Source organism: Podarcis liolepis (genome assembly GCF_965112155.1).
Source record: "Podarcis liolepis genome assembly, chromosome: Z".
In the NCBI taxonomy this organism is placed as follows: Eukaryota; Metazoa; Chordata; class Lepidosauria; order Squamata; family Lacertidae; genus Podarcis; species Podarcis liolepis.
This window is the reverse complement of record NC_139570.1, coordinates 29,690,222-29,716,823: the sequence shown is the minus strand read 5'-3', so window position 1 is coordinate 29,716,823 and position 26,602 is coordinate 29,690,222. Positions and strand designations below refer to the sequence as shown.

At 41.8% G+C, this 26,602-nt stretch overlaps 1 protein-coding gene across 4 annotated transcripts in view; it reads right to left on the bottom strand.

Annotated features, from left to right (window-relative positions):
- Positions 1-26,602, bottom strand: part of ATP7A (ATPase copper transporting alpha) — a 54,339-nt gene that overhangs the window by 16,646 nt on the left and 11,091 nt on the right. For 2 of the 4 annotated variants that reach the window (XM_083484574.1, XM_083484575.1), the window contains exons 2-15: positions 18,336-18,476; positions 15,960-16,449; positions 13,903-14,640; positions 12,903-13,127; positions 10,391-10,554; positions 9,086-9,247; positions 7,778-7,854; positions 6,873-7,098; positions 5,153-5,386; positions 4,645-4,736; positions 4,188-4,315; positions 3,874-4,028; positions 3,050-3,184; positions 161-355 (exon numbers count right to left, since the gene is read on the bottom strand). In XM_083484574.1, the coding sequence (XP_083340700.1) occupies positions 161-355; positions 3,050-3,184; positions 3,874-4,028; positions 4,188-4,315; positions 4,645-4,736; positions 5,153-5,386; positions 6,873-7,098; positions 7,778-7,854; positions 9,086-9,247; positions 10,391-10,554; positions 12,903-13,127; positions 13,903-14,640; positions 15,960-16,449; positions 18,336-18,476 (3,162 nt within the window). Of the gene's footprint in view, positions 1-160; positions 356-3,049; positions 3,185-3,873; positions 4,029-4,187; positions 4,316-4,644; positions 4,737-5,152; positions 5,387-6,872; positions 7,099-7,777; positions 7,855-9,085; positions 9,248-10,390; positions 10,555-12,902; positions 13,128-13,902; positions 14,641-15,959; positions 16,450-18,335; positions 18,477-21,113; positions 21,200-22,810; positions 23,019-26,602 lie in introns of those variants that run through there. The other 2 variants (XM_083484573.1, XM_083484576.1) reach the window with 2 other exon arrangements.

Sequence of the window (26,602 nt, the reverse complement as noted above, 5' to 3'; positions counted from 1 at the left end):
ATATCAGCATTTCAAAATTAAACAGAAATCCACTCAACAGTTACAATAAGTAATTTCTGAATCAATAAAACAACAGCAAACCATGAATGAAGTTAGCCAGATCCTTTTTAGAAACATGACAGTCTGTGGCCAAACTGTAAAGGAAAGTCTGATTTCTTACCTTGTGAGCCATCTCTAGAGGTTCTCCACCTTTGATCAAGATGCCATTTTGTGCTCCTACACCAGTACCCACCATCACAGCTGTTGGGGTTGCTAGTCCCAAAGAACAAGGGCAAGCAATACAAAGCACTGTAATGGAGGCTTGGAAAGCAAAGCGGATTATCACTTCGTCTTTGGAAATGCTCTTATTGTACCCCTATTGACAAACAAACAGTTAGTTGCTTAGGTATGAACAAGGGTTGTTCACAAGAAAAATACAGCTTATTCTAAGGCAGCTTTGACCACTCACTAACTGGCTCACAAATTTATTTAGGGCTTAATTCGAAGTGTGGTGCTGACCTACAAAATTCTGTGTGGCCTGGACCCCACATATCTATGGGACCACCTCCACTTCAAGGCCAACCTAAATCAATATACAGGTGAAATTTGAAAAATTAGAATATTGTGGAAAAGTTCATTTATTTCAGTAATTCAACTTAAAAGGTGAAACTAATATATGAGATAGACTCATGACACGCAAAGTGAGATATGTCAAGCCTTTATTTGTTATAATTGTGATGATTATGGCGTACAGCTGATGAAAACCCCAAATTAATAATCTCAGAAAACGAGAATATTAAATGAAATCAGCAAAACAAGGATTGCAAATAGAGCAATATTGGACCTCTGAGAAGTAGAAGCGTGCATATGTACTTAGTACTTGGTTTGGGCCCCTTTTGCATCAATTACTGCCTCAATGCAGCGTGGCATGGATGCTATCAGTCTGTGGCACTGCTGAGGTGTTATGGAAGACCAGGATGCTTCAATAGCAGCCTTCAGCTCTTCTGCACTGCTCGGTCTCACGTCTCTCATCTTTCTCTTGGCAATGCCCCATAGATTCTCTATGCGGTCAGGTCAGGCGAGTTTGCTAGCCAATCAAGCACAGTAATCCCATGGGCATTGAACCAGGTTTTGGTACTTTTGGCAGTGTGGGCAGGTGCCAAGTCCTGCTGGAAAATGAAGTCAGCATCCCCATAAAGCTCATCTGCGGAAGGAAGCATGAAGTGCTCCAAAATCTCCTGGTAGACGGCTGCGTTGACCCTGGACTTAATGAAGCACAGTGGACCAACACCAGCTGATGACACAGTTCCCCAAATCAACACAGACTGTGGAAACTCACAGTGGACTTCAAGCATCTGGCATTGTGTGCCTCCCCATTCCTACTCCAGACTCTGGGTCCTTGGTTTCCAAATGAGATGCAAATTTGCTCTCATCAGAAAAGAGGACTTGGGACCACTGAGCAACAGACCAGTTCTTTTTTTCTTTAGCCCAGGTAAGACACTTCTGACATTGTTTCTTGTTCAGGAGCGGCTTGACAAGAGGAATACGACACTTGAAGCCCATCTCCAGGATCCATCTGTGTGTGGTGGTTCTTGATGAACTAACTCCAGCCTCAGCCCACTCCTTGTGAAAGTCCCCAACACGTTTAAATGGTCTTTTCCTGACAATCCTCTCCAGGCTGCGGTCCTCCCTGCTGCTTGTGCACCTTTTTCTTCCACACTTTCCCCTTCCGCATAACTTTCCATCAATGTGCTTCAAGACAGCACTTTGGGAACATCCAACTTCTTCTGCAATTACCTTTTGAAGCTTTCCCTCCTTATGGAGGGTCTCAATGATGGCTTTCTGCACAACTGTCAGGTCAGCAGCCTTCCCCATGATTGTGCTTCCTACTGAACCAGACTGAGAGACTATTTAAAGTCTCAGGAACCCATTGCAGGTGTTATGGATTGAATAGCTACTGCACCTTTTCACACTATTCTAATTTTCTGAGATTGTTAATTTGGGGTTTTCATCAGCTGTACGCCATAACCATCACAATTATAACAAATAAAGGCTTGACATATCTCGCTTTGCATGTCATGAGTCTATCTCATATATTAGTTTCACCTTTTAAGTTGAATTACTAAAATAAATGAACTTTTCCATGATATTCTAATTTTTCGAGTTTCACCTATATTTCCAGGTTTCAAGGCTGGGCACTTTCGGTGGCTGGACCTCAACTTGGGAATTTGCTTCTGTGTTTCACTTGACACTTAACTAAGCATGAATCTGGGCGTACTTCCAAAAGCTACACAAGAAGCATTTGTTGAAATTCTATATTGAGCCACCTGGAGTGCTTGGGAAGAGGTAGACTATAAGTACAATTAAATAAAATTTCAAGGTTTAAAATTCTAAAGAGTTGTAATTGCCTCTGCAAACCTACATTTGCCCCTCAGTGCTCATATAGATCATGTAATTAAGTCCATTACCCTTTTTAAGGCTAGTAATTCCCAATCATGCCCTCATTAAAAACTGCATGTAAACAGATTGGTCAATTGATAAGCACATCAAGAATAACCGCAAATGTTCCCACCCTACTTCCATGCTTGAAGGGAAAGGGGGCTGCTTGTTTTCACTGGACATGCTTCCAAAAGCAGCACTGGGAGAGAGAAGTGTTCCTCTTTCCCAGGACTCCTCTTTGAGGCAACCCCATGCACTTCAGCGATAAGCAGAAGTGACCTCTCTCTCCATTGGCCAACATGAAGGGAGATCAATCCAGCTTGATTCAGGTGCACGAGAGCTCCCTACAAGAAACTCTTTCTACCTCACCCAACATGCTCAATTTGGCTGGGCTTTGGTGTCCTGGCTTCAAAGCACCGAATCCCCTGGCATCATTTGTGACTGACAGTCTCCTGACTGACAGCTGGATGGCCCTGCAAGACAGATCTTTATAAGGATCTGGTCTGCTGAGCCAATAAGATTCTCCAGCCCTGCATTACTTCAAAAGACAATGTAGGGAGTTGTCAACAGCATTAAAGGGTTGAAACCTGGAAGTGAAATAAATCTTCCCAAAGAAGAATACCAGACTTACAAGAAAATAGGTTTCCACAATTTCAAAATCGACAAATCCGATCACTATCCAGGCAAAAAGTGTAAGCACAGAAACACCAACAATAAATGGAACGAAGTAGCCACTAAGTTTGTCTGCAAACTGCTGAATTGGAGCCTAAAGCACAGGGAGAGAAAAAGAAAATAAATTCTAGCCATCTTCTCTGAGGCTTGAGGTTGTCTCAGAGATTGTCTATACCAGGGATGTGCAAAAGGTTGATCTACTGGTTGATCCCCGGGAGGTTTTGGTAGATTGCAGTTGATCTCTGGCTCCTCCATCCAGCTCCGCCCTCTAGATTGCTAGAATGGAAGAAGGAGCTCTTGCTGCGAGGCTGACTGTTTCATTAGCGATCTCCCCCCCGCCCTTTGACCTGAACCCCCCCAAAAGGGGTAGTTCACTGCCAGTTTTTAATTGTGTGAGTAGGTTGCAGTCTTTTGAAAGATGGCCACCTCTGGTCTACACATTTGCCTAAGTAGCAGGCAGTTTCCCATCACTGGCACCTTTGCACTTGTCTCTTTTTCTGCAGTCCTAACAATATATCTTTTTTGCAGTGCTTTGGTTGAAAAGCTTCCAAATTACACAAAATGATTTGCTTTACAGTCTGCTTACCAACTGCCGTGATCAGAGAATGTGAGGCCTATAAGGATGGGAATTTTAAGTTGCCTCTCTGCTGAAGACCAATTTGGTACACTAAGTAAGCATGTAATGATGTCAAATTTGATTCATAAATTTGCTATACTGAATCAAAGCTGAAGAAACAGGCTGAAAAACTTTACTTCCTTCCTACTATTGCTTATTGAAAGTACCTTGGATGTCTGTGCTTCTTCCACAAGTTTGACGATCTGGGAGAGAGTAGTGTCACATCCAACATGGGTTGCAGAGATCAGCAGTGATCCATTCTGGTTAATAGAGCCTGCAATGACTGTACTGCCGGGTTTTTTAGTCACAGGCATAGCTTCACCTGCATAAATTGATTTGCCAGCAAAACATTAAGAGACACAATTCTTTGCATTTCCCCCTCTCATCCCCTAGTCTTAATTTTCACTTTGTCTCTTTCCCTTCCTACCCACACCATTAGTTAGTTTCAAGCAGCCGCTGAAATAAATATAACACCGCTTGCCTGTGATGAGTGATTCGTCCACCATAGAATGTCCCTCAATAACACGGCCGTCCACTGGAAATTTGCCTCCTGGAATCACTTTGACAATGTCACCCCGCTGAACCAGCTCAACATCAACTTGCTCTTCACTAAGAGGACACACAAAATTCCTTAGTCCTTATTTATCCACAATTGAAACAAAGCCTTAGCATGTGCAGCTGAATCTGTGCATATTCATGGTTTGACCATAAGCCTTGCCACATCTTTCTCTCCCCCAAATACCAACAATTTAGACCACAAGTTATTTAGGGTGAAGGATTATCTTCTGATTCTATTTCTCTACAAAATGCCATATATATTGATGGGGCCATACAAAAATAAAGAGCACAGGGGGAAAATCAATGAGCACAACATACTGAAATGTATTCAGGCTGCCTTTCAAAACAAATTATTAAAAAACTACAGTAAAGCAAAATACCTCAAGAGGATGTTGTCTGGGCCTAAAGTAACAATAGTTGCTTCTGTTGCTTGTAGTGAAATCAGTTTTGCAAGGGCTTCTGATGTTTTACCCTATAAAAGCATAGAGCCACATATGTTAAATTCAAAGTACCACCTAAAAGATCATTGCAGGCAACAAAGTCGTATGCAGCACAAGCCATACTTCTAGCAAATAAATAAGTTCTAAGTAAGTTTACACAAAGCAGTCTTCTGTTATTCTCCTTGGGATGAAGATGGACTTAAGTGTGGGAGAAGCATGCATTCCGAAGTATTTGTCTTGAAAACAGTAAATGTATATTTAACACAATTCTGCCACATACAGAATGGCATACCTGTATTCTCTCTTGGATTCCTACAAGCATCATGTAATTGACAAATAACTGAGCACTAAACTTTTAAGATAATCTTACAAAACTAACAGCGCCAAGTCTGAAAGTGCTTTAATAAATGCCCCCTAAATATATGAGCATTTATATTTTTATATTTACCTTGGCCACGTGTTCCAGCCATCGCCCCAATGCAATGAATACAAAGAGCATGGGTGGTGTGTCAAAGAAAGTCACAGGGTTGACTTTTGCCCTCTCAACCATTGCAACCAAAAGAATAACAAAGGAGTAGGCAAACGCAATGGTGGTTGCCAAAACGATCAGCACATCCATATTGGCAGTCTTATGCTTCAGTGCTTTGTAAGCTTGGATGTAGAAATACCAGCCACCAAATAACTGCAAGCACAGCAAAATTCACAATTACATTTTGCACATAAACACACTATTGATAAGGACTGGAGATCTGTGAACTGTCATTCTCCTCCTGGGTTCAATTAATTCTCCCTGGTAGGGTGGCTAAGCAAACAGGCAGCAGACTGCCTAGAAAAATCTGATGGACGCTCAGCTTTAATAGAGAGGCATTGTTGAAGTGTGGAGCTTATTCTTGCATTTTGTTCCATCCTAATAAAACTTAAAAGGAACAAGCATTAATATTTCAGATTTTTGTCTAGAGGGGTAGCAATACAGTAAAAGTAACTTAGACTACAGGGCCTAATGTGCTTTCAGCTAATAAGAACACAAGAAGATCCTGCTGGGTCAGGCCAATGGTCTATCTAGTCCAGCATCCTATTCTCACAGTGACCAACCAGATGCTTGAGGGAAACCAGCATGCAGAAACTGAGCAAAAGGGCCCTCTTCCCTCATGTAGCTTCCAGCAACTGGTGTCCAGAAGCACTGCTGCCTCCAAATGTGGAAGGAAGAGCAAAGCCTTTCTGATTAGTAACCATCAATAGCCCTCTCATCCATGAATTTCTCTAACCCTCTTCTAAAAGCATCTACCGTATTTTTCACTCCATAAGACACACTTTTTTCCTCCTAAAACGTACGGGGAAATGTCTGTGCGTCTTATGAAGCGAATGCCGCGGAGGAGGGATGGACAGGAGCCATGGCTCCCCTTCCTTCCCTCCTCCATGGCTAGCTTTAAAGCAAGCAAAGGGAGAGCCGCTTTACAGCGAGGCAGGAGGAGGGACAGACAACAGCCCCTTCTGCCCTTACTCCCAGCTGATGGGAGAGCCGCTTACACAGCTCCTGTCCCGGCGTCTCCTCCTCCTCTTTTTGCTCCGGTTCCAGCGTTACCTCTGAGGCGAGGCAAGGCAGCTGCCCGCCACAGGCACACACAAATTTGAGCTCTCCCTCTCCCTCCCTCCCTCCCTCCCTCTTCCAACTTGAATAATATATGGGGGGGGGGAGGCCAGGTAAGCCCCACCTCACATACCGTAATTCAGCCTTTCTCAACCTGTGGGTCCCCAGATGTTGTTGAACTACAATGCCCATCACCCCTAGGTTTATTAAATAGTTTAGTACAACATTTGATTCAGAATATTTTTTTTCTTGTTTTCCTCCTCTAAAACCTAGGTGCGTCTTATGGTCAGGTGCATCTTATAGAGCGAAAAATACGGCAGCTCGGTGGCCATCACTGCATCTTGTGGGAGCAGCATACCCCAAGGGATAATATGATGGGGGCTGGATCTAAAATGGGCAGGGCATCCCCTTTTCTTCCCTTATCTCTGTGCCATTCCCCACCCCCAAGCACGCTCAAGAAATTAGGCCAAGGGTTGGCAGTAAGTTTGTCCACCTGCTTTATTCCATATGGTTCATTCAAAGGAATCTTAGCATGAAATTTAAATACTATCACACTAGCATTTGATTTATTTCTACTTGCCTGCACAGGGACACACAACAGAAAGGAGAGCAAATTCATAACAGACAAGCCAGGAAGGATCTGGCGCTCTAAGAACATTGATGAATGATATGCTTCCATTTCTTCTTTGGTCATGTTTGCAACCTTGTGCATGGATGACATCTGGCTGTCTATAACCATCATGTAAATCATCAGTCCCATTACAGGAATGCAGAAAATTAGGCTTACAAGGAAGGATCGTTTCCATCTTAATAAATAAGAGAACAAGATAATAGTAAAGAAATCATAACAACATTGAAAGGAAAGTGTTTCACTATGGAGAAAAAATCATGCATCTAGCACCTTGAGCATGACAGGAAGCATTTAGTAGGGTATATGATTCACTTTAATAGAAGGTCTCCCCCAGCCCATCAATGTAAGTTGCAGGTGCAGCAGGAGCCTATGGTTTAAAGACCTCTAGCCCAGGATCCTGATCCAGACTGGCCCTCATGCTGGCAGTCCACTGGGAAAAGAAGAACCAAAGGGAATCTCTTTGCTCAATGCAAATTGCAATTAGGCTGTGTGTACTTTATTGGCTTTAAAGAACATGCGAAGTGCATTTCCACCGTTCAAAGACTTTTGGGCGTTGTAGTTTAATCCTCACAGAATTACAATTCCTTTAACTAAATACAGGGCCCTGAATTCATTAAGGGGGAAATGTGCTTTAAAGGTACAGTGTGTACACAGCCAGAGTGAATGAAAGAGAATATTCATGAATCGTGGACTGATAGGAACATGCAGCCCATTGAAATGCTTCTGAGGAAATAGAACTCTTTGGAAGAAAAAGATTCCCCACCCCTGCTTTATAACAGAACTGCATTCTGGATTCTCACAGAAGGAATCAAACATCTTGAATGGGATTGGAGCACGAATAAAAGAATACTCACTGCCTTATCTCCTGTTTGTGATCTAAGTGACTAGCAGATCTATCTTTCTTCACGAGAACAGCATTAAATCCTAAATTCTAAAAAAAAAGGGGGGGAGAGATTTATTGTAGTGTACAAATGTTGCAGACAGTTTTGAAAGCTAGGGAAAAACACATTCAGAGCGCAAGAAAGCAGATACCTCCCACAAATCTGTTTCAAAATGTTAGAGGAGTTTTAACTGTATTTCAGTAAATGATGCAAACATATCACTCAAACACATCATGCTTCCTGAGGATACCATGCAGTTGTCTGGATATCTGCATATCACCTGTGCATATACTGCTAATAATTAACACCTTAAAAACATGGTGCTGTACAATATGCAACATAAAACAATGTACACCTACCTACAGGAAGGTTTTGGCCAATCTAAACCACAGATGGGGATCCTCTAGTCAAACCTGGCCTGCCAGTCATCTCCCTTTGGCCTGCAATCCTGTATGTAGAGGCCATACTCACCTCCCCCAGGCTAAGACCCTACCTGCAGGCTAAGATCCTACTTGCCCACGGACTGTCTCGCCCGAGTGGTGCATGCTCTAGTTATCTCCCGATTGGACTACTGCAATGCGCTCTACGTGGGGCTACCTTTGAAGGTGACCCGGAAACTGCAATTAATCCAGAATGCAGCAGCTAGACTGGTGACTGGGACTGGCTGCTGGGACCACATAACACAGGTCCTGAGAGATCTGCAGTGGCTCCCAGTACGTTTCCGAGCACAATTCAAAATGTTGGTGCTGACCTTTAAAGCCCTAAACGGCCTCGGTCCTGTACACCTGAAGGAGCCCCCATTGTTCTGCCCGGCCACTGAGGTCCAGCGCCGAGGACCTTCTGGCGGTTCCCTCATTGCGAGAAGTGAGGTTACAGGGAACCAGACAGAGGGCCTTCTTGGTAGTGTCGCCCACCCTGTGGAACACCCTCCCTTCAGATGTGAAGGAAATAAACAGCTATCCTATCTTTAAAAGACATCTGAAGGCAGCCCTGTTCAGGGAAGGTTTATTATTTAATGCTTTACTGTTTTTAACATTTGATTGGGAGCCGCCCAGGGTGGCTGGGGAAACTCAGCCAGATGGGCGGGGTATAAATTATTATTATTATTATTATTATTATTATTATTATTATTACTACTACTACTACTACTACTACTACTGGTATCTTTACTATCCACAATGGGACCAACAATCTTCAGCAGCAAAATATGTTCCACTAACACGGTAGTATTTATATGTGAAAAATGAACCAGCAAATTGCTACATTCACAAGACTACTTACCTCTATAATCCGTATAATATCTCTTGGGCCAACTATCTCAGGATCATACTTAATATGTGCTTTATTTGTTGCAAGTGCTACAGAGCTGTACAGAATCCCTTTTGTTTTCATAAGTGTGGATTCTATTTTATGAACACATGAGGCACATGTCATTCCCCTCACCTGTTAAAACAAAAGTTTATTGTTTGCAGAATATTCTTTCATCAGAGATAAATAATTAAGTTGATAAGTAATTCCAATCGGAAGATGGCACTGTTCCCAGTCAATGACCCAAAATTGCACTAACTTTATTTTATTGATTCTGTAGCACAACTGTTTCACAGTGTTATTTTAATTTGCATAGTACACCAAGTATTTCAGAAGGAAGGCAGAATACTTTTTTATAAACAGATGAACCTTAAAGTTGTAAATATTTTTCTATTTTACTTTTTATCTTTTATAAACCACTTCAAGGGTTTTTACAATCAAGCAGTGTATAAATGTTGTGAAATAAATAAATAAATAAATAAAGTATAAACGTAAACCTAGCTGGCCAGCAGTTGCTTAATTGTATTATGAATCAGACACACCAAAATAAAATAAAATCTTGAGCTGCCAAGACAGAGGGCTCAATCACACTTACCTCTACCCCCACGCTTTCAAGGCACATATCTGCACTTTAAAGCTTCATGTCCAAGACCATTCCCCCACCACCACCACTTTCCCTAGGAAAACCCGCTCCTTAGCACTGACTTGGAACAAATGGCAACTTGGGTTTTCTGTGGGTTGCCTTTGCTCCAATTCTGCAGTCTGGAGTGGGTTTTCACGGAGAAAGTGCCAACAACAACAACATCACTCTGACACAGAGCTTTAAAGGATGGACTTGGCCTAGAAATGTGGCACAAATGGGCATGAGCTCAGACTTCACCTCTCTTAATTCCGCCCCTTCCCCCTTTCTATACTGAAAACTTGATTAAATGTTTGTTGCTCTAACACAAGCTGGCATGGAGGCTGAGTTTAAATTTTAAGAATTAGCTTCACTCCACCCCTGCTACAGTCCTGACAAAAATTGTTCCATAAAAACACCAAGTGTCTCTAGCTAATTGCTGGAGCTAGCCAGGTAGTAATCTCTCTGACACACACTCTCTCACATATGCAAAGGATGAGGAGGTGGGGGAGATAAATTACTCTAAATGCTTTGGAATCATAGTTACTTACACACAATCTGTAGAGGAATTTTCTTCAATTAACCCTGTTTGTATGAAAAGCTCACTAGGAAAAATGGCTGAGCGTTAAGTGGCATTGATTATTAAATTATTTGCTTACGACAAGTTCCAGGGTGCCATCTCCTTCATCATAGTTCTCCAGAACTGTAGCTCCAAAGCCCAGGTCCCTAATCAATTCCGCTACAGCTGATGGCTGGATGATGGAAGGATTATACCTCACTTCTGCCTTCCCAGCCATTAGAGCAACAAGAACAGAGTGTATTCCTAGAGACACAAGGCCACACAAAGGAACATTACATAAAGAAATTAGGAGTGTAATATACAATGGGTTGATCTTGCTCAGCCTTCCGCAATCAGGTAGTCTTCAAATGTTATGGACCGCCACTCCATTGATGACTGGGGTTTCATGGGAGTTGTAATCCAAAACATCTGGGGAGCACGCATTAGGGAAGGCTGAGTTATGCCATATACCTCTATACAGATTAGGTAAGAACAGAAATACTGGAACATAATAGGCATTATTTGCAACAGCTAAAGTAGCCAACTTATTCACAGAATGTCGTCTGGCTCTAATCTGAATCAAAGCAAAGCAAAGGCTTTGGTAGCCACCTTGATTTTTTTAACAGGTAGACAAGCTATAAATACTGAAATAGATAAATACCGTATTTTTCGTCCCATAGGACGCTCCGTCCCATAGGACGCACCTAGTTTTTTTGGGGGGGGAATAAAGGAACCCCCCTTTATTTCCCCCCCAAAACCAGGTCGGGAAAACCAAACCAGGTCGGGGAACAGTGGTATGGCGGCACTCCGCCTCCCCGCTGTCCCCCAAGTTTGTGGGGCTGGCGCTGGGGAGAAGCGTGCTTCTCCCCAGCGCCAGCCTCCAAACCAGGTCGAGGAACAGCGGGATGGCAGCGCTGCACCTCCCCGCTGTCCCCCGAGCTTGTGGGGCTGGCCGATGTCTGCCCGAAGCGCAGGGCGCTCTGTTTCAGCGCGCTCCGCACAGCGGGCTGCTATCTGCAGCGTAGGGAGCCCTGCCAGAACTCCTGCAGGGCTCCCCAGGCTGCGGATGTTTGCCCAGCGCGCAGGGCGCTCTGCTTCAGGGCGCCTCGCGCACCGGGCGGCAGGCTGCTATCCGCAGCGTGGGGAGCCCTGCGGGAACTCCTGCAGGGCTCCCCACGCTGCGGATGTCTGCCCGGCGCGCAGGGTGCTCTGCTTCAGGGCGCTCCGGCAGGCTGCTATCCACAGCCTAGGGAGCCCTGCGGGAACTCCCGCGGGCTCCCCAGGCTTGCTGATAGCTTCCTGAAGCCTGGAGAGCGGGAGGGGTCGGTGCGCACCGACCCCTCTCGCTCTCCAAGCTTCAGCGAAAGCCTGTATTCGCCCCATAGGACGCACACAGATTTCCCCTTCATTTTTGGAGGGGAAAAAGTGCGTCCTATAGGGCAAAAAATACAGTAACTACTTCTCCACATTCCACTTCACTTCATATATTCAATGTAGATTAAAGTTAGAAAAAAAGTGAATATGGTTTTTGTGGCCATTACAAAGAAAGTATACAATATTGTTTTGTGTGGAAGTTCCCAATGCAGCACCTGTGGAAACCACAGTGTCCTCAGACAACCTCCCTAGCACCCTCCAGTCTGTCTCCTCTTCCCAATTTCTAATGCATTACAGTGGTACCTTCCGGTTACGTACTTAATTCATTCTGGAGGTCCGTTCTTAACCTGAAACTGTTTTTAACCTGAAGCACCACTTTAGCTAATGAGGCCTCCCGCTGCTGCGTGTCACCCTCACGTGATTTCTGTTCTCATCCTGAAGCAAAGTTCTTAACCCGAAGTACTAATTCTGGGTTAGCGGAGTCTGTATCCTGAAGCATACCATATGTAACCTGAAGTGTATGCAACCCGAGGTACTACTGTACATGTCTTTAGGCACCAGGCAAAAACATTCTTCTTTGGCCATTAAACAATCTATGGCCTTTTAAAAGTGGGAGAGGGGGGAACTGTTATTAAGATTCTTTCTGTGATAGTTTTACTGTTTTTTATTATTACGCTCTGTAAATTATGTTTTTAATGTTGTACACCGCCATGGGATCTTCAGATAAAGTGTGGCATATAAACTGAATGTATTATAATAATAAACCCCTGCAATGAAGGGGAAAGCTACACAGTCATTGTGCTGCTGTGACAGCAGTGCCTTTGGATCCTCTTTCAGATCTTTTCTGAAAGGCAGCCACTAAAATACACTATCCTATTTCTTGGCTGCTAGCCCTTAAGAGTTTAGAGAGGGAACCAAAACTGATAGCTGGCAGTGAAGAATTATGGATTCCACCTTCTATTTTCTGCCACAAGAGACACAGAGAAGACTGGAAGATTGTTAAGTCTTATGATAATGAATGGCAAATGCTACTAGCTCTTCTCCTGGCACTCACTCCCACAACGTACCACTCCATTCCTTCATCCCTGCTAAAGATGCAAGCCTCATAATTTAAATTGTATAATCAGAATCCCTGAAGGGCCTACATATATGTGTCACCTGAGCTTTAAACGGTCAGTTTAAGGATCACTAAAATGGTGTCAGGAAACTTAAAGCCATTTTACTAATGTATATCTCACCATCTTCTCTCTTTAGATTCCTTTCAATGTTCGCCACACAGGAAGCACATGTCATGCCAGTGACTTGAATGTAGCACTTGGAAGGTGCATTTGCATCCTGGTTATTGTGGATGGGGGAGAGGTTGGAGTGAGCTTCCATTTTGAAGTGTTTATTATCCTGAGATTCTGCCAGCCTTTCCTGTGAGGGCTGAGTTATTAGCACCAAAGGTTCTGTACTTGCGGGACCTGGGAACAGAAAAGAATAATTTTAATGTGTTTGAACAACTGCTGCAACTATGTTAGTCCCAGGGGCATTTGATGCATTCATTTCACATCTGGAGGAGCCAAAAATATCAGCTCTCCCAGTCTACCTTATTTCTAGCTGAGCCCAGAAGATACCTTTGAATTTGAGAAGTAGAAAATAGCAAATCCCATGCTTCCTAATTGGAAAATTACCCTTAGGATATCCTTTCCAATTAAACAGAAACCATAAGGCATCTTTTCTCTTTAGTAGGCATGCTTGCTTTATGTCGAAACATAAAGGCTAGCAACCACTCACAACACTACAGATATTCTAAGATAATAAGCATGAACACGAAACAATTGTTTGAAGCACATGCTTGTACAGCATACATGTAGAAAGCAAGCATGTAGAGCTGGAGGAGGGGCATCTTCCCACATCTTTGAAGAGATCAGCAACACTCAATTAGATACACCATTCCATGTGGCATCTTACAGACCTATTCATTTCAGTGGGGCTATGCAGAACAACATGTTGTTGGAATTACACAGCGGGGCAGACCTGCCCATCTCCAAATCAGCTGCCTTTAATGACACCCAATATTTCCTTTCCTGTGCCCCCACCCTAAAAAAACTAGGGTGCCTCCTGGTTAGGCCATTTCAGAATCAGTATTAAGAGATTATAATTACCATGTGGATCTGCACAACCCCCTCCAGAGAAAGCTACCTTTCAAAATAGCAGCTGGATTTGCTCTATAAGCATAATTTAAAGAGCTATCACCTGTTAAGGATGCATCAAAACCCATATCCTCAATGCCATTCCTTAAGTCATCTGGAGAGGTCTGCATGGGGTCATATTCTATAGTCCCATTATGGTTCAGAAGAGACACATGTATTGCCTTCACTCCTGGCTTCTGGGAAATTACTCTCTCAATTGTCTGTACACAAGAATTGCAGGTCATTCCTTCTATATTTATTACGGTAATGCATGTCAAGGGATGGTGCATGGTGCTGTTGACAGCTCTTGGAGATTTCAGCGGAGATTTAGGTGTGTTCAGAAGTGCAGCATTTTCATGTCCGTCAAAAAGGCTGACCTTAAAAGTCTCTGGGGATACTGCTTCTATGGCTCTTCTCAGTGCACTTATGCTGATTAGGCTGGGATTGTACTTTACAATGGCAGATTTTTCCTCTAAAGAAACCGCTATACTAGTTACTGCAGGGAGTGCTGATATGCTGCTTTGAATATTGAAGACACATGAATTGCAGTGCATGCCATCAACTCGGAATGTTATGGTCTTCAAACATTGTGTGTACTCTGGAGATTCTTGCGGAGCTTTTTCTGAGCATTTGGTTTGTGTGTTCTTCAGCCGCTCTACATCAATAGCACCAAGTTTGAGGGGCTTAGGCTGCTTCTTTATCGATGCCATGAAACCAGCAGCTTCTATTTGGTTTTTTATTTCCTCCGATGTGATGAGATGAGGCTGATAAACCACCACAGCTTCCTGATTGTCCAGGGAGACTAGAAGATAAATGGTGAATTGTTAGTATGTTTCCCTAATGGTGTTTCACCTAAAATCCTGGTTTCCTCCTCCACGTTAGCAGGCCAATCCAACCTCTTGCCCACCTCTGAAAGGTCTGCTGCCACTGGCAAGCCAGGTGGGGAAAGGCTGCAAAATCACAGACATACCAGTGCATAATACAGTGTGCAACACAGACGGGTCACATGCATGCAATGGTGGGGTTTAGCTTTCAAAGTGGGAGGAGCACTGTCCCTATGGGAAAGTGATAAACTGTGTCATGCAATTGGGGAAGTTCTGCCACCCTCAAATGAGCCTCTGTCTACTAACATAGCTTTGTCTTCTTTTGCTATTAACACCACTCATTCTACAGCACACAATTGCACCACAACAGAAAATGGAAATTGAATATACTGAACCGGGTGTGAATTAAAGGATCTGTAACAAGAAAATTATTGTGGAATATTATTTTAACATGCGATCACAGTGGAAAGACTTTAAAGAAAAAGCACAGCTGAAATTTATTACTAATAAAAATAATTGGGAACCCTTCTTGGACTTTTCAAGGGGAAAGGAAATGAATGCTTTTGAGAGAGTTGGACTTAAGAGAAATATTAACAGAAAGTGGAGAAGATGGATATTCCCATGAACGTATTAAATAACTTTTTGAAATGAAACTGACAGATGGAAAATCAGAGTACTTTTTATCTCTCTTTCTTGCTTCTTTTCTCTTTCTCTCATTTTTAAAATTTCCTTTCCTTCTCTTTCCATCCTTCTTTCTGCTTCTTTGTTTTTCTTTTTCCCCTATTTCTTTTGCAGCTGTTTTTGTCTCTTTTTAAATTTAGTTTTCTATATTTTATTGCATTATAAAAAACTTTAGTAAAAATCTTAATACAAAAAGAAAACTTCCTAGGTACAAAATAAAGAAGCTGGCTTCAAAATAGGTAGTGTGTGTCTGAAAGCCCCCAGACACATGCCTGATCAGTTTGGACGCATGGTGGAAAGAGTCTCCTCAGAGGCAGAATAAAGTATAAAGGAATATTGCCTTTGTTACAGAATACCTGCCCAGAGGAGGCAGGGGAAGTGGACACATAAAGGGTCCTCTCTATGAACTCTCTGTGTACTAGCCTGTGCTTGTCCAGCAAAGCATGCATTTGTGATTTGGCTGCAAACTCTACACAGAATAGGGTAAAAGAAAGAGTCCACTCAGTTACCTAGCTGGGTATACCAAATAAAGGGTTGCAATACTGGAAAACTCGTGGGAAATGATCAAGCAACATATAAGGCCAGGAAAAACCAAACTCTAATCCGTTTTAATTACCTTTAATTCGTGTGACACCTTGCAGTTTGCCAATCTTTCCTTCAATAGTGCTAGTGCAAGAATGGCAGGTCATCCCCTCTACTTTCATCCTTAATGCAACATCGCTTGTTTGGAATAAATTTGAATCTTCAGACATTCCAGGATTTATTTCATGCACTACATTCTCTGAACTGAATTCTGGCACTATTTGGTTGATCTGCTTGCCATTTATAATAGAGGAGACAAATGTTACAACTACAGACTTTCTGTCAGAAGAGCTTTTCACATCCAAGATGCCCTTGGTTTGCAGGAGGTTGGTACGGATTTCTTCACATGTTAATGCTGATTGAGCTGGTATTGTAAGAAAAATAGTGTCTGCTAAAACAGGTTTAGAGTTTGCATTAGTAAGTGTAGCATCAAATCCCATGTCATCTATAGCTTCTTGTAGTGACTCTGGAGTTTGCTTTTTTGGGTTATAAATAATGGCTGCATTCTTATTTTCCAGTGAAACCTTGAAGGGAAAGCAGAAAAAGAAAAAAAGAAAAAACATGTTAGACAACTTTGCCAAACAAAGATTAAAATCTCAAGGTGGCGTTAACATATCAGGCAGCTTTGTCCTATTATAGTGACACCCTGCACGTGATTCCACTCATCTGAGAAGGAAGTGTAAGACTGTACCTATTAAACCACAAATTAACTTGGATTTATCTGTAAGACAAGATGACTGGCTACAAGATGAGTCACAATAAAAGTGGCCAGACTCTTTCTGAGTATCACACACATAATACAGTATAAATTTCTCACACAGCACTTTCCAAAGTGCCCTAAGCATACATAACACTCTACATACAGCGAAGATTATACTAATCCCATGTTGCAGTGTCCCTTGCACTGATCAGGCTTGAAATGAAACTCTACAGGTTAAAAGGTTAAAGAGAGAAAGAAAAGAGCCGGTATAGACTTAGAATAACTGAACTGTAGAGTTCAAAGGGATCCTGAGAATCACCTAGTAGTCCAACCCCCTGCAATGCAAGAATATCAACTAAAACATCACTGAAAGATAGCTGAACCTTTCCTGAACCAAGGCGTGTCCACCACCTCCCAAGGGAGTATGTTCCACTGTCAAACAGCTCTTATAAATCCTTTCTTGTAACTTGAATCCCTTTGTTCATGTCCTAGCCTCCAGAGCAGGAGAATACAAGTTTGCTCCATCTTCCATGTGACACCCATTGAGAAGTCTGGAGATGGCTACCATGTCTTCTCTCAGTCTCCTCTTTTCTAAGCTAAACAAACCTAGTTCCCTCAACCATTCCTCATAATGCTTAGTTTCCAGACCCTTTAATATCTTGATGTGTTCGTCAAGTGACTCCCCACTTGTCCAGATTCATGCTCCCTACTGTCGTCCAGCAGGAGTCCAGTCATATCCTGGGTGGCTCATACTTGGAGGAGTGACCCATGTCACTCTGAACATCTCCATCTGTCTTCAGAGTTACCGTTCCCACCCACCCACCTTGTTCTAGTTCACTGATTAGTGTGATGGTTTCAGCAAGAACTATAACATTTACTCTGAATTTCTCTTCCTTCTCCGAGCCCCATGGAACTGAACTTCTGGTGCCTGACCAGCTAATCAAAACCTGTTCCAGGAAAAACAGCCAAATGATGTGAGTGACAAAGAGATCTTTGAAAAAGAGAGGATATATTTCATTTTGAGAAATGTAGCTGTTAAAACTGTTTTAAAACTGATCCTGAACTTTTTCAATAGGGATAGAAAAGTCAGGAATTCACTAACTAGGATAGAGAATAAGGAACTGATGAATTAGTAGAAGCAGAAAATAATTTGTACTTCATACACAACCTTGCTGACATCACTAGCTTTTCACATCAGACAGGGCAACTGTCTCAAAATTGGATTTGCTTTCAACAAGCTGAGTTCTTTTCTGACTATTTCAATTTTCCAAAGGGCAAACTGATGCCACTAAAAAGCCAATTACATTAATTCCAAATTTTATTATTTTCCTTAGGCAAAACACAACCAGGAAGCCACTCTTATGATTTAATTACACAAACGTAATCTATTTAACTAACATAGCTTCTCTGCTCTGCGTTTGCCTAAGGTAGAAATGATTGATTTACCTGCAATTATATGTAAGATAACCAAAATACATGCTCTCCGAAACAGCAGTAAACGTATACTATTTCCCCCGTCATTAAGAATAGTATTTCCAAAGTGCACAACTTAATCCCTTAGTGCACAACTTGATCTCTTAGCAAGAACCCAGATGGTGCTCTTCAAAAAAACTTTAGATGAATTATATCCTGTGAACTGCTTAGCCGAACACGGCCTACCACACCTCATATACCCTTTGATCAGGTAACAATGTGAAAAAATATACTTACTTTAATATGGTGAACCCCATTTAGTTTTCCAATATGCTGCTCGATAGTCTGTACACAAGAATTGCATGTCATTCCCTCCACACAAACATCAATTGATCTGGCACCTGATACTGGATCCATTCTATTGACTGCTTCACATTCCTGAAAGATGTAAAAGAAGAATAACAGATGTGGTATTTGTACTCAGGCAAAAAATGGCCTATGTTAATTTCCGGCCCACTGGACTACTTATCTTACATGAAACTTAACAAAGACCATGTGCCACCTGTAAAGACAGGGCTATAGAAATTCTCAAAGTACTTCCATGCACCCACTAAAATTGTCATTATATTTTTAAAAGAGTATTATCAAGTGTGATCTTGTGACCTAACTGCAGAATCCAGTACACATTAATTGGGGATATCCATCTGAAATACTGGATTTCTACCCATCCAAAGAGCAGAAGCAGCACAGGAAGGTTTCAGTTATGAAATGCCATGAAGACACCTGGGAAAGGAAGAGTGTGTTGGAGAAAAGCCTATTTTTTACATAGCAAACTTGATGGCTTTATGCAGGTATCCCCACCACTTAGGTGGAGGTTATGTTCCAAGCCCCACTACATATAAGTGAAATCACGTAATGTGAGGAGCATCCTCTAATGCCAACTTTTTCCTGCTCTCCAGCTTTCTCTCCCACTCTTTCTCCAATCCAGACCAAAATATCTAGGGTTTAAGCTCTGGGGCCAGTTGGAGGCTGGAGGATGAGCAGGAAAGTGGCTGCTTTCCTGTAGCCTGCGCTACCCCACACACCAGCTGTAAGCATAGTCTAAACAAAGCCCCATCACACCTCAGATCCCTTCGGGGCTTCCTCCACCCTCACAGACATCCTCATGGATGTCCAAACCACAAGGACTCTCCAGCTATCTCCTGCCATTTCCTGGTAGGATTCTATCTATTTATATACCGGCACCAGTGCTCGGGAGACACAGGGGTATGTATACCCCTAAACATTTTGTGAATCTAAGTTTGGCCTAACTGAGGGGCAGTATTTCAACATGAGTAAGAAAATGAGAGTACCCCTAAACATTTTTTTTGGGGGGGGAAGCACTGACCAGCAACATGTGTATACATGGTCACGTGTGAGTGGGGAGGTGCCTGTACATTATGCTGTGGACAAGAACAGCAGTCCAACTTTTTTTTTATGTCAAGGGCAGACACACAGTAGGGCGGGGGGAATCCACTCTTGTATTTTTCTAAGCCAGGCACTCCAACCTGAGGCTCAGGAGCCCTGCTGGCAACCTCATGCACTGACAACCTCATGCACACTTTTTTGGGATTTACTCCATCTTGGGCAGGTTCAATAATGGCTTTGACTTCACCCAATCTGCTGTTATCAGGGTGTATGACACACTGGGACGGGGTAGATGGAAGGTGTAAAGGGATACGTAATGTAGGGAGGGGCAGTCAAATCCTTTATGATGCTACCCAGCAGATCTGATGTAGAAGGCAAAATAAAGGGTGTGCACATGGATTGGTCACAAAGGCTGATAATGAGGCCAAACTTAGATTCACAAAATGTTTAGGGGTATGCAAAGGCTGGGCCAGAAGCAGTGTTAGAAACTCAAATATATGTTAGGCACCAAATGGCTCCTTAGACCAAGGTTGCAGTCAGCAAAATGAAATGTCTAGTTGCCATTTGGGAGTAAGACGGCTCTAAAGTCTTATTTTTTAAAAATGATGGATTGACTGTGATTAACAGATATATTAGTATACGTCTGGGGTGGGATAAGCGAAGACAAGCTACAACAATTAATTCTAACACTGTTCACTACACCTGCTCCGGCTGCAGAGAAAAAGCATTTTGGTTCCTGAAATCCATTCTGATTGTGCAGATAAAATATAACTGACAGAACTCTACTGGATGTACTATTAGTGTGTGAAAACAGTCAAGATCCAAAGATCCCCAGGCATGAACCTCCAGGTGGTGGAGACGTCAGATGCCACCCTGGCACCCAGGCATCTTCATATGGTCTCAAGTGGCCGATAGTAAGGTTCAAAATGCACTTGGCGCATTTCAAAAACTGACCAGAAGGTCTGGTTGGTCCATGCAGATGCCAGGCTATTGGTTCATGCAGCACTCCTCCTGATTGATTGAGCCGTATTTGGAGTGAGGATCCCCCCACTTCACCTTATGTAGTGAGGGGTTATACCCTGAATTTGAACTTTATGCAAAACACATTTTACTCAGGTGGGATTCCATCTGCAGCCTCTGTACACCCAGCATCTATTATCAGCAAACGTTTTCAGCAGAGGGCCAGTTCACTGTCCCTCAGATCTTGTGGGGGGCCAGACAATTTTTTGGGGGGGGGGGATGAAAGAATTCCTATGCCCCACAAATAACCCAGAGATGCATTTTAAATAAAAGCACACATTCTACTCATGTAAAAACACCAGGCAGGCCCCACAAATAACCCAGCTATGCATTTTAAATAAAAGGACACATTCTACTCATGTGAAACACGCTGATTCCTGGACTGTCCGCAGGCCGAATTTAGAAGGTGATTGGGCCAGACCCGGCCCCCGGGCCTTAGTCTGCCTACCCATGAGATAGGGAGCTGTTCCACAGAGTTTGCATTGTGGATTTGTCCCACGAGCTCCACTGCTTTTGTCCAGAAATTGTTATCTTTTTGCTAGTCATGCAACTGGAAGTGGGACCCCTTCCCAGATGTATACTGAGTTCCCATTTGCTGCATGCAGTGAGCCATTGGAGGCTGCTACTCTGTGTGTCTATGGCTCCCACCTTGTTGCTTCCCCAGCACCTTCCTCTGCCTGCTTGTCTGACCATGGAGCTACATGGGTGTTGGGTGGGCTTCCAAATGTCAAGTTCTAGAATATAAGATCCTTGGAGTTAATTTTTTGGAGGTATGGAGATGGGACAGAACTTCATAAAATATCATGTACATTGATCAAGATGCATAATCAAACAAAGCATTGCTTGCATTCCGTAATTTTTCCAAATAAACACATAAACTAAAAGAATACCCTAACAAAAATGTCAGGTGCATATAGGCAAGATTTTCCATAATGGAAACCACCACTATGTCACAGGCCATTATGTGATGCTTTAAATATATGCCTTTCTGCGACAAGCAACCTGCGATTTCATTCAGACTATTTTATCCAAAGGTAAATAAAGGCCAGGGGAAGTAGAGTACATGGTATTGTCACCAATAAGCACTGCAACCTGTACTTGGTCCAAAAATATCCAACAGCAAAAAGGATGACAGGCCTACAATTGTACCATCATCTGTGTGCACAAATCCCTGGAAGATTGACCCAAACAACAAATGTGGAATAATACAATTATCTCTGCAATTCAAATGTGACCAAGCCCTTGTTTACATAAATTCCAAACAGATAGAATGAGGTCATTAGGAAAACAGGTAATTAAAGCCTTCCTTTCATGCTGACAATATCATCATCTTTGGAGAAACTGGGATACTGTGTAAGGAATGAACAATTAATTCAAATTGTATAAATTTCCAGAATAAAAAATGGACATATAGCCCTCATATATAACTACCCTCTACATAATATTCCTGAAGAGTTCACAAGATGTTTGGCAATTTGTAAATTAACACTTGATCAGATCAAAATAGAGAGCTTGCTATTAAATTGGAGTACAGTGGTACCTCGGGTTACATATGCTTCAGGTTACATACGCTTCAGGTTACAGACTCCGCTAACCCAGAAATAGTGCTTCAGGTTAAGAACTTTGCTTCAGGATAAGAACAGATATTACCTGAAGCACATGTAACCTGAGGTACCACTGTATTCAGTTTGGGGGTAACACAAAACACAGGTTTTGCACCACAAAACTTTGGCATCAGTTTGGAGGGGATCCAAAATTTCAAGGTTACATGTTAATGAAGCTTTTTTACTTCCCAAAATCTCTTGAAAAACCCTAAACACAAAACATGTACAAAACAAGGGGTTTTAGAATTTCATATTCACCTGCTATTTTTACACCTTATGGTATAAAAGCTCTGTTTGTCACATAACAATTTCAATAAAGATTATTACCCTATTACAAATACAGACACAGAACAAGAAGTTTAGGTGGCAGTTAAGTAGCAGGTGCAAATTAACTTTAACAAAAGATGGTTTTCACGTAACTAAGTTCAAATAATAGATAAAAGGGGATTTGGCTAAGATGCATTTCCCACCATATTATGCTCTTTACCTTCTTTTAGAAGATTGCTGTAACAACTGTAATTTGCACAGGTTGAGATGTTTTCTGTAAATACTAGTTCACTGAACAACTACATTTTAACCTGACTAATAATATCATGCTATATTGAACCACAATGGTATGAAGATTAAGTAGTCAATGTGATCTCCACAGCCCCTAAGAATAGTTGAAATCCGTCTGTCTCGGGAGACCATGGAGGAGTGCGCCTTTGGGGGTGAAGTCAAACTTTTGGAAGGTTACAGCACCTGCTGTGGCTGTAGAGACTGATATAGGGGTGACATGTTTTGTTACAGCTGAGGCAGATGAAGGTGTCCAGTTGTGCTGCTGCAGATGAACCATGGCATTTCTGCTTTCTGTTCCAAGTGGCCATTCCTCCTCTGGTCACTGCTATAGATGTAAAACCTGACCATCTGTTTCCAGGAACTGTGTCATCTGAAAACAAAATCTCTTGGATAAGGATCCGCAACACTTTTGTCTTGGCGCAGAGACATGCCAGGTTGAACAGACCCCCATTGCTCCAAAGGCATAGGAGACTACCAGGGAGAAGTATTTGCCAAAAAGAGTTGGGGCAAGAACACAACCCTGTTTCACACCTCTCTATATAGGGAAGGTGTCCGGGAATGAGCAGTGATGTATTACATAATGTTAAGAAAATAAACCTTGTTTTTTCAGTGAATAACTAGCTAAAATATGACTTGAATCTAAACACAGAACTTCAAACTTGGGAATGTAAACAAAAACGCAACACTAGCTCAAAAAGAAAAAAAATGGTGTAAAATTGCAGAAAGCTTAGCTTGAAGCTTCACTGTTAACTCTGTGTTGCTGGACAAAAGCAGAGAGCTTGCCTGTGAATGCACAAATGCGGAAGTTAATTTGCTTACAGCTCAGCTTCCCTGAACTTAGCACTCTGAACTTCCCTCCTTGCCAGTCAGTTCTAAGCACTGACACCCACTGAGTTCAGATAAGCCAACCAAAGTTTAAATTCTTGGCTTGGCATACACTGGCGGGAGTCCAAAAACTTGCCATAGGTTCACACCCATGATACAATTGCAGATGAGCAAAGATTTTTATTTTTATGTTCTCTTTCATTAGCACACTTTCGAAGGCCCAATTTACTTTTAAAACTCAACTAAGTTTCAAAGTATGTCTTGTGAAATGGCACAAGGGACTGGCGTTTTGGAAATATAATCTAATGCCCTCATGGGCACAAAAAGTTAGTTGTACAGTTCTCTGCATCCTGTCCTTTATCTACACAATTTACATTTACATTTTTGTGCATCATGAAATTAAGCAAGTCCTGTCAGAGATACTTTAAGTTTAATAAAAGTGTAACTTGCTTGTTAAAAAAAATTATTCACAAAGAAGCATAAAAAAATAGGAAACAAAGCACATGGAAGACAAATACAATTTAAAACTTATGATCCCAAAGTTCTCAGTTAGTGTTATCTTTTAACTAAAGAGATGGAATAGCTCATCAACTGCTGTTTTTCATTCAAAGAGCCTGAAATGATGAATTGAGGGAGGCTAGTCTCTCCAACTTTCACACTACACTCTCATGACAAAGCAGTAGACAACGCCCCTTTGTTCTCTCCAGCACTAGAAGAAACCACTAAAGAGAGCTACTTTACATTTTTTAACATTAGGCAGCAGAGAGCAGAGCCAAGGCAGTACATGGATATAGTGTTAAGAAGAGAATAAAATATTCTCCCAAAGTAAGGAACTGAAGACAAGAACACCTTGGTTATGTGTAAAGAAGTCACCATAATCACTTAGATGACATCACCAATGCACAAGGCAAATAAAAACAACTTAGTAGTGTGTCTTTAACAAAAACACACACAATTCTCTGGTCTTCTTTTGCAACAAGACCTACAAAGAACCCATAAGAATCAAACAAACCACTAAAATATTGTTATTTTTAAATCTCTTCTTATAGGACACACACACATCCAAGCACAACTACTTTGCTATTTTCTTGCATTTCTAAAGCCCTCTGTGTAAACCTAAGGAACTGTAAAGCTTTTTGTTTTGGGGGGAGATTTTAAGAAAATAAATATGGGGGGGGGGAGAGAAAGGGATGCAGGGAGATTACGAGGTAATGCAGAAAGATATGGGCTGCAAGTTAAAGAAAGGACGAGCTACCCCCGGAGGCTCCCCGATTGCTCCTCAAGTCACCCCAGGGTGCCACAGCCCACTGGTTGCAAACCACTGGTCCAGCAGACTATACTCCATGCCTTGCTCTGTGTTCTCACCTTGGTGGGTCACACAAGTTGTGCAATGTTGGGTGGCCACTTCACACATGAACAAACCAAGATGAATTGAAGAATTAGTTGTTGTTTTTTAATTCCACATGCACAACGGGCATAACATTTCCATGTTTCAAAAATATGCACTGATTCATAATCTAAATAATGATGGGAACTATAGCCACTCTTGCTGTAGATAGGCAGCTACACCTCAACAGTGGCTTGCTCTGGACACTTAGTAAATTCATGATGGAGACAGTATTTGAATACTAGGCATTGTAATACAGCAATTAACTTACATATTATTTTCAATACTTCTATTCTGCAAACCTGCAACTTGCACAGGGGTTATGTTCTGAAGACCGCACCTAAAGCCAAAATCGTGTGCTGTCAAAACACAATGGGCGCAGTAGCATGTGGTATTGCCAAAGTCTTTTTTCTCAGAGTCTGTCCCCTTTTCTCCCTCTTAATTTTTTTTGCCAAGCACATAAAGCTGAATGTGCACAAGTTAAATGCACATAAGTTGCAAGTATACTTTGCTGCCTTTCTTCAAGGCACAGAAGTATCATTTAAAGTACAAATACTTCTAAAATAAGAAAAAAGCCAATAAAACTAATAATCTCTGGCCATTTGTGGTCTCCAAATAGTACATAAACTCTCTGGTTTGGGTCTTTTCTCCTTTGCCTTCCTTTCAGGGAAAAATGATTCAATAACATATGACCTTCCTTTTTAAAAATAACAATAGGAATGTTTGCTATCAGTTCTAGGACCTAACCAAATATTTCTACATATAAATGCTTCTTGTTGTGCTTAACTGATGCCTTTGTTCACTTCACAAATGATGAATAAGGCATTTGTATGCCAAGCTGGTACCTCAAATATATTTTAGTTAATTACTCACCTAATTTATCAGTATAGGTGTGTTTTTGTGATATGAAGGAAGTGCAAGGCACACATATAGTTTCATACATATCACCTGCCAGCCATTCTTGGAAGGAAAAGCCACATACAGTATTGTCTTCTTCTGTTGTTAGTCACACGCCATAATTTTTTTTAAAAGCCCCAGAATATAGCATGTACTCCATTATTCTCACCAAACAGTCAGCTAAAGGTTTAGCTAATAATTAAATTGGATAATTAAATAACCAGTGTTAGAAACTCAAGATATATAAGCTAGGCACCTAATTGCTCCTTAAACCCAGGGACTCAGCTACATTAGTCCAAAAAACTCCAGATGGTGCTGGAGAGCAAAACAAAATATTTCTTTGTGATTTTCCATAGTGTTTTCCCCTTTTGTTATAACAATTTAATTTCTAACTTATTTATAGCATTTTCTTTCTGCTTGTAGATCCACCCCCCGTTACAGTCACAAAAATGGAATGTTTAGTTGCCATTTTTGGGCAAGACAGCTCTAAAGTTTCATTTTTCAAATGATGGACTGACTGTAATTGATTCTCACTTAAGCATCTGGCTAGTTCAGATGACAACCTTGTGCTAGGTTAAGAACTTTGAAAACTTAAAGTAGAAAAATTGCTTTATCCAGAGACAGCCAACATATATATTGGCCTATTCCTACCTCTTTTTCTTAATGGTGACACAGACCATTCATAAGACATAAGAACATTCTTTACAACTGTGAGCAAGGCAGTGGGGGTAGAGTAAGTGAGGACAAGCTACAACAATTACCGGTAACTCTAACACTGTTCACTACACCTGCTCAGGCTGCAGAGAAAAAGCATTTTGGTTCCTGAAATCCATTCTGATTGTGAAGATAAAATATAACTGACAGAA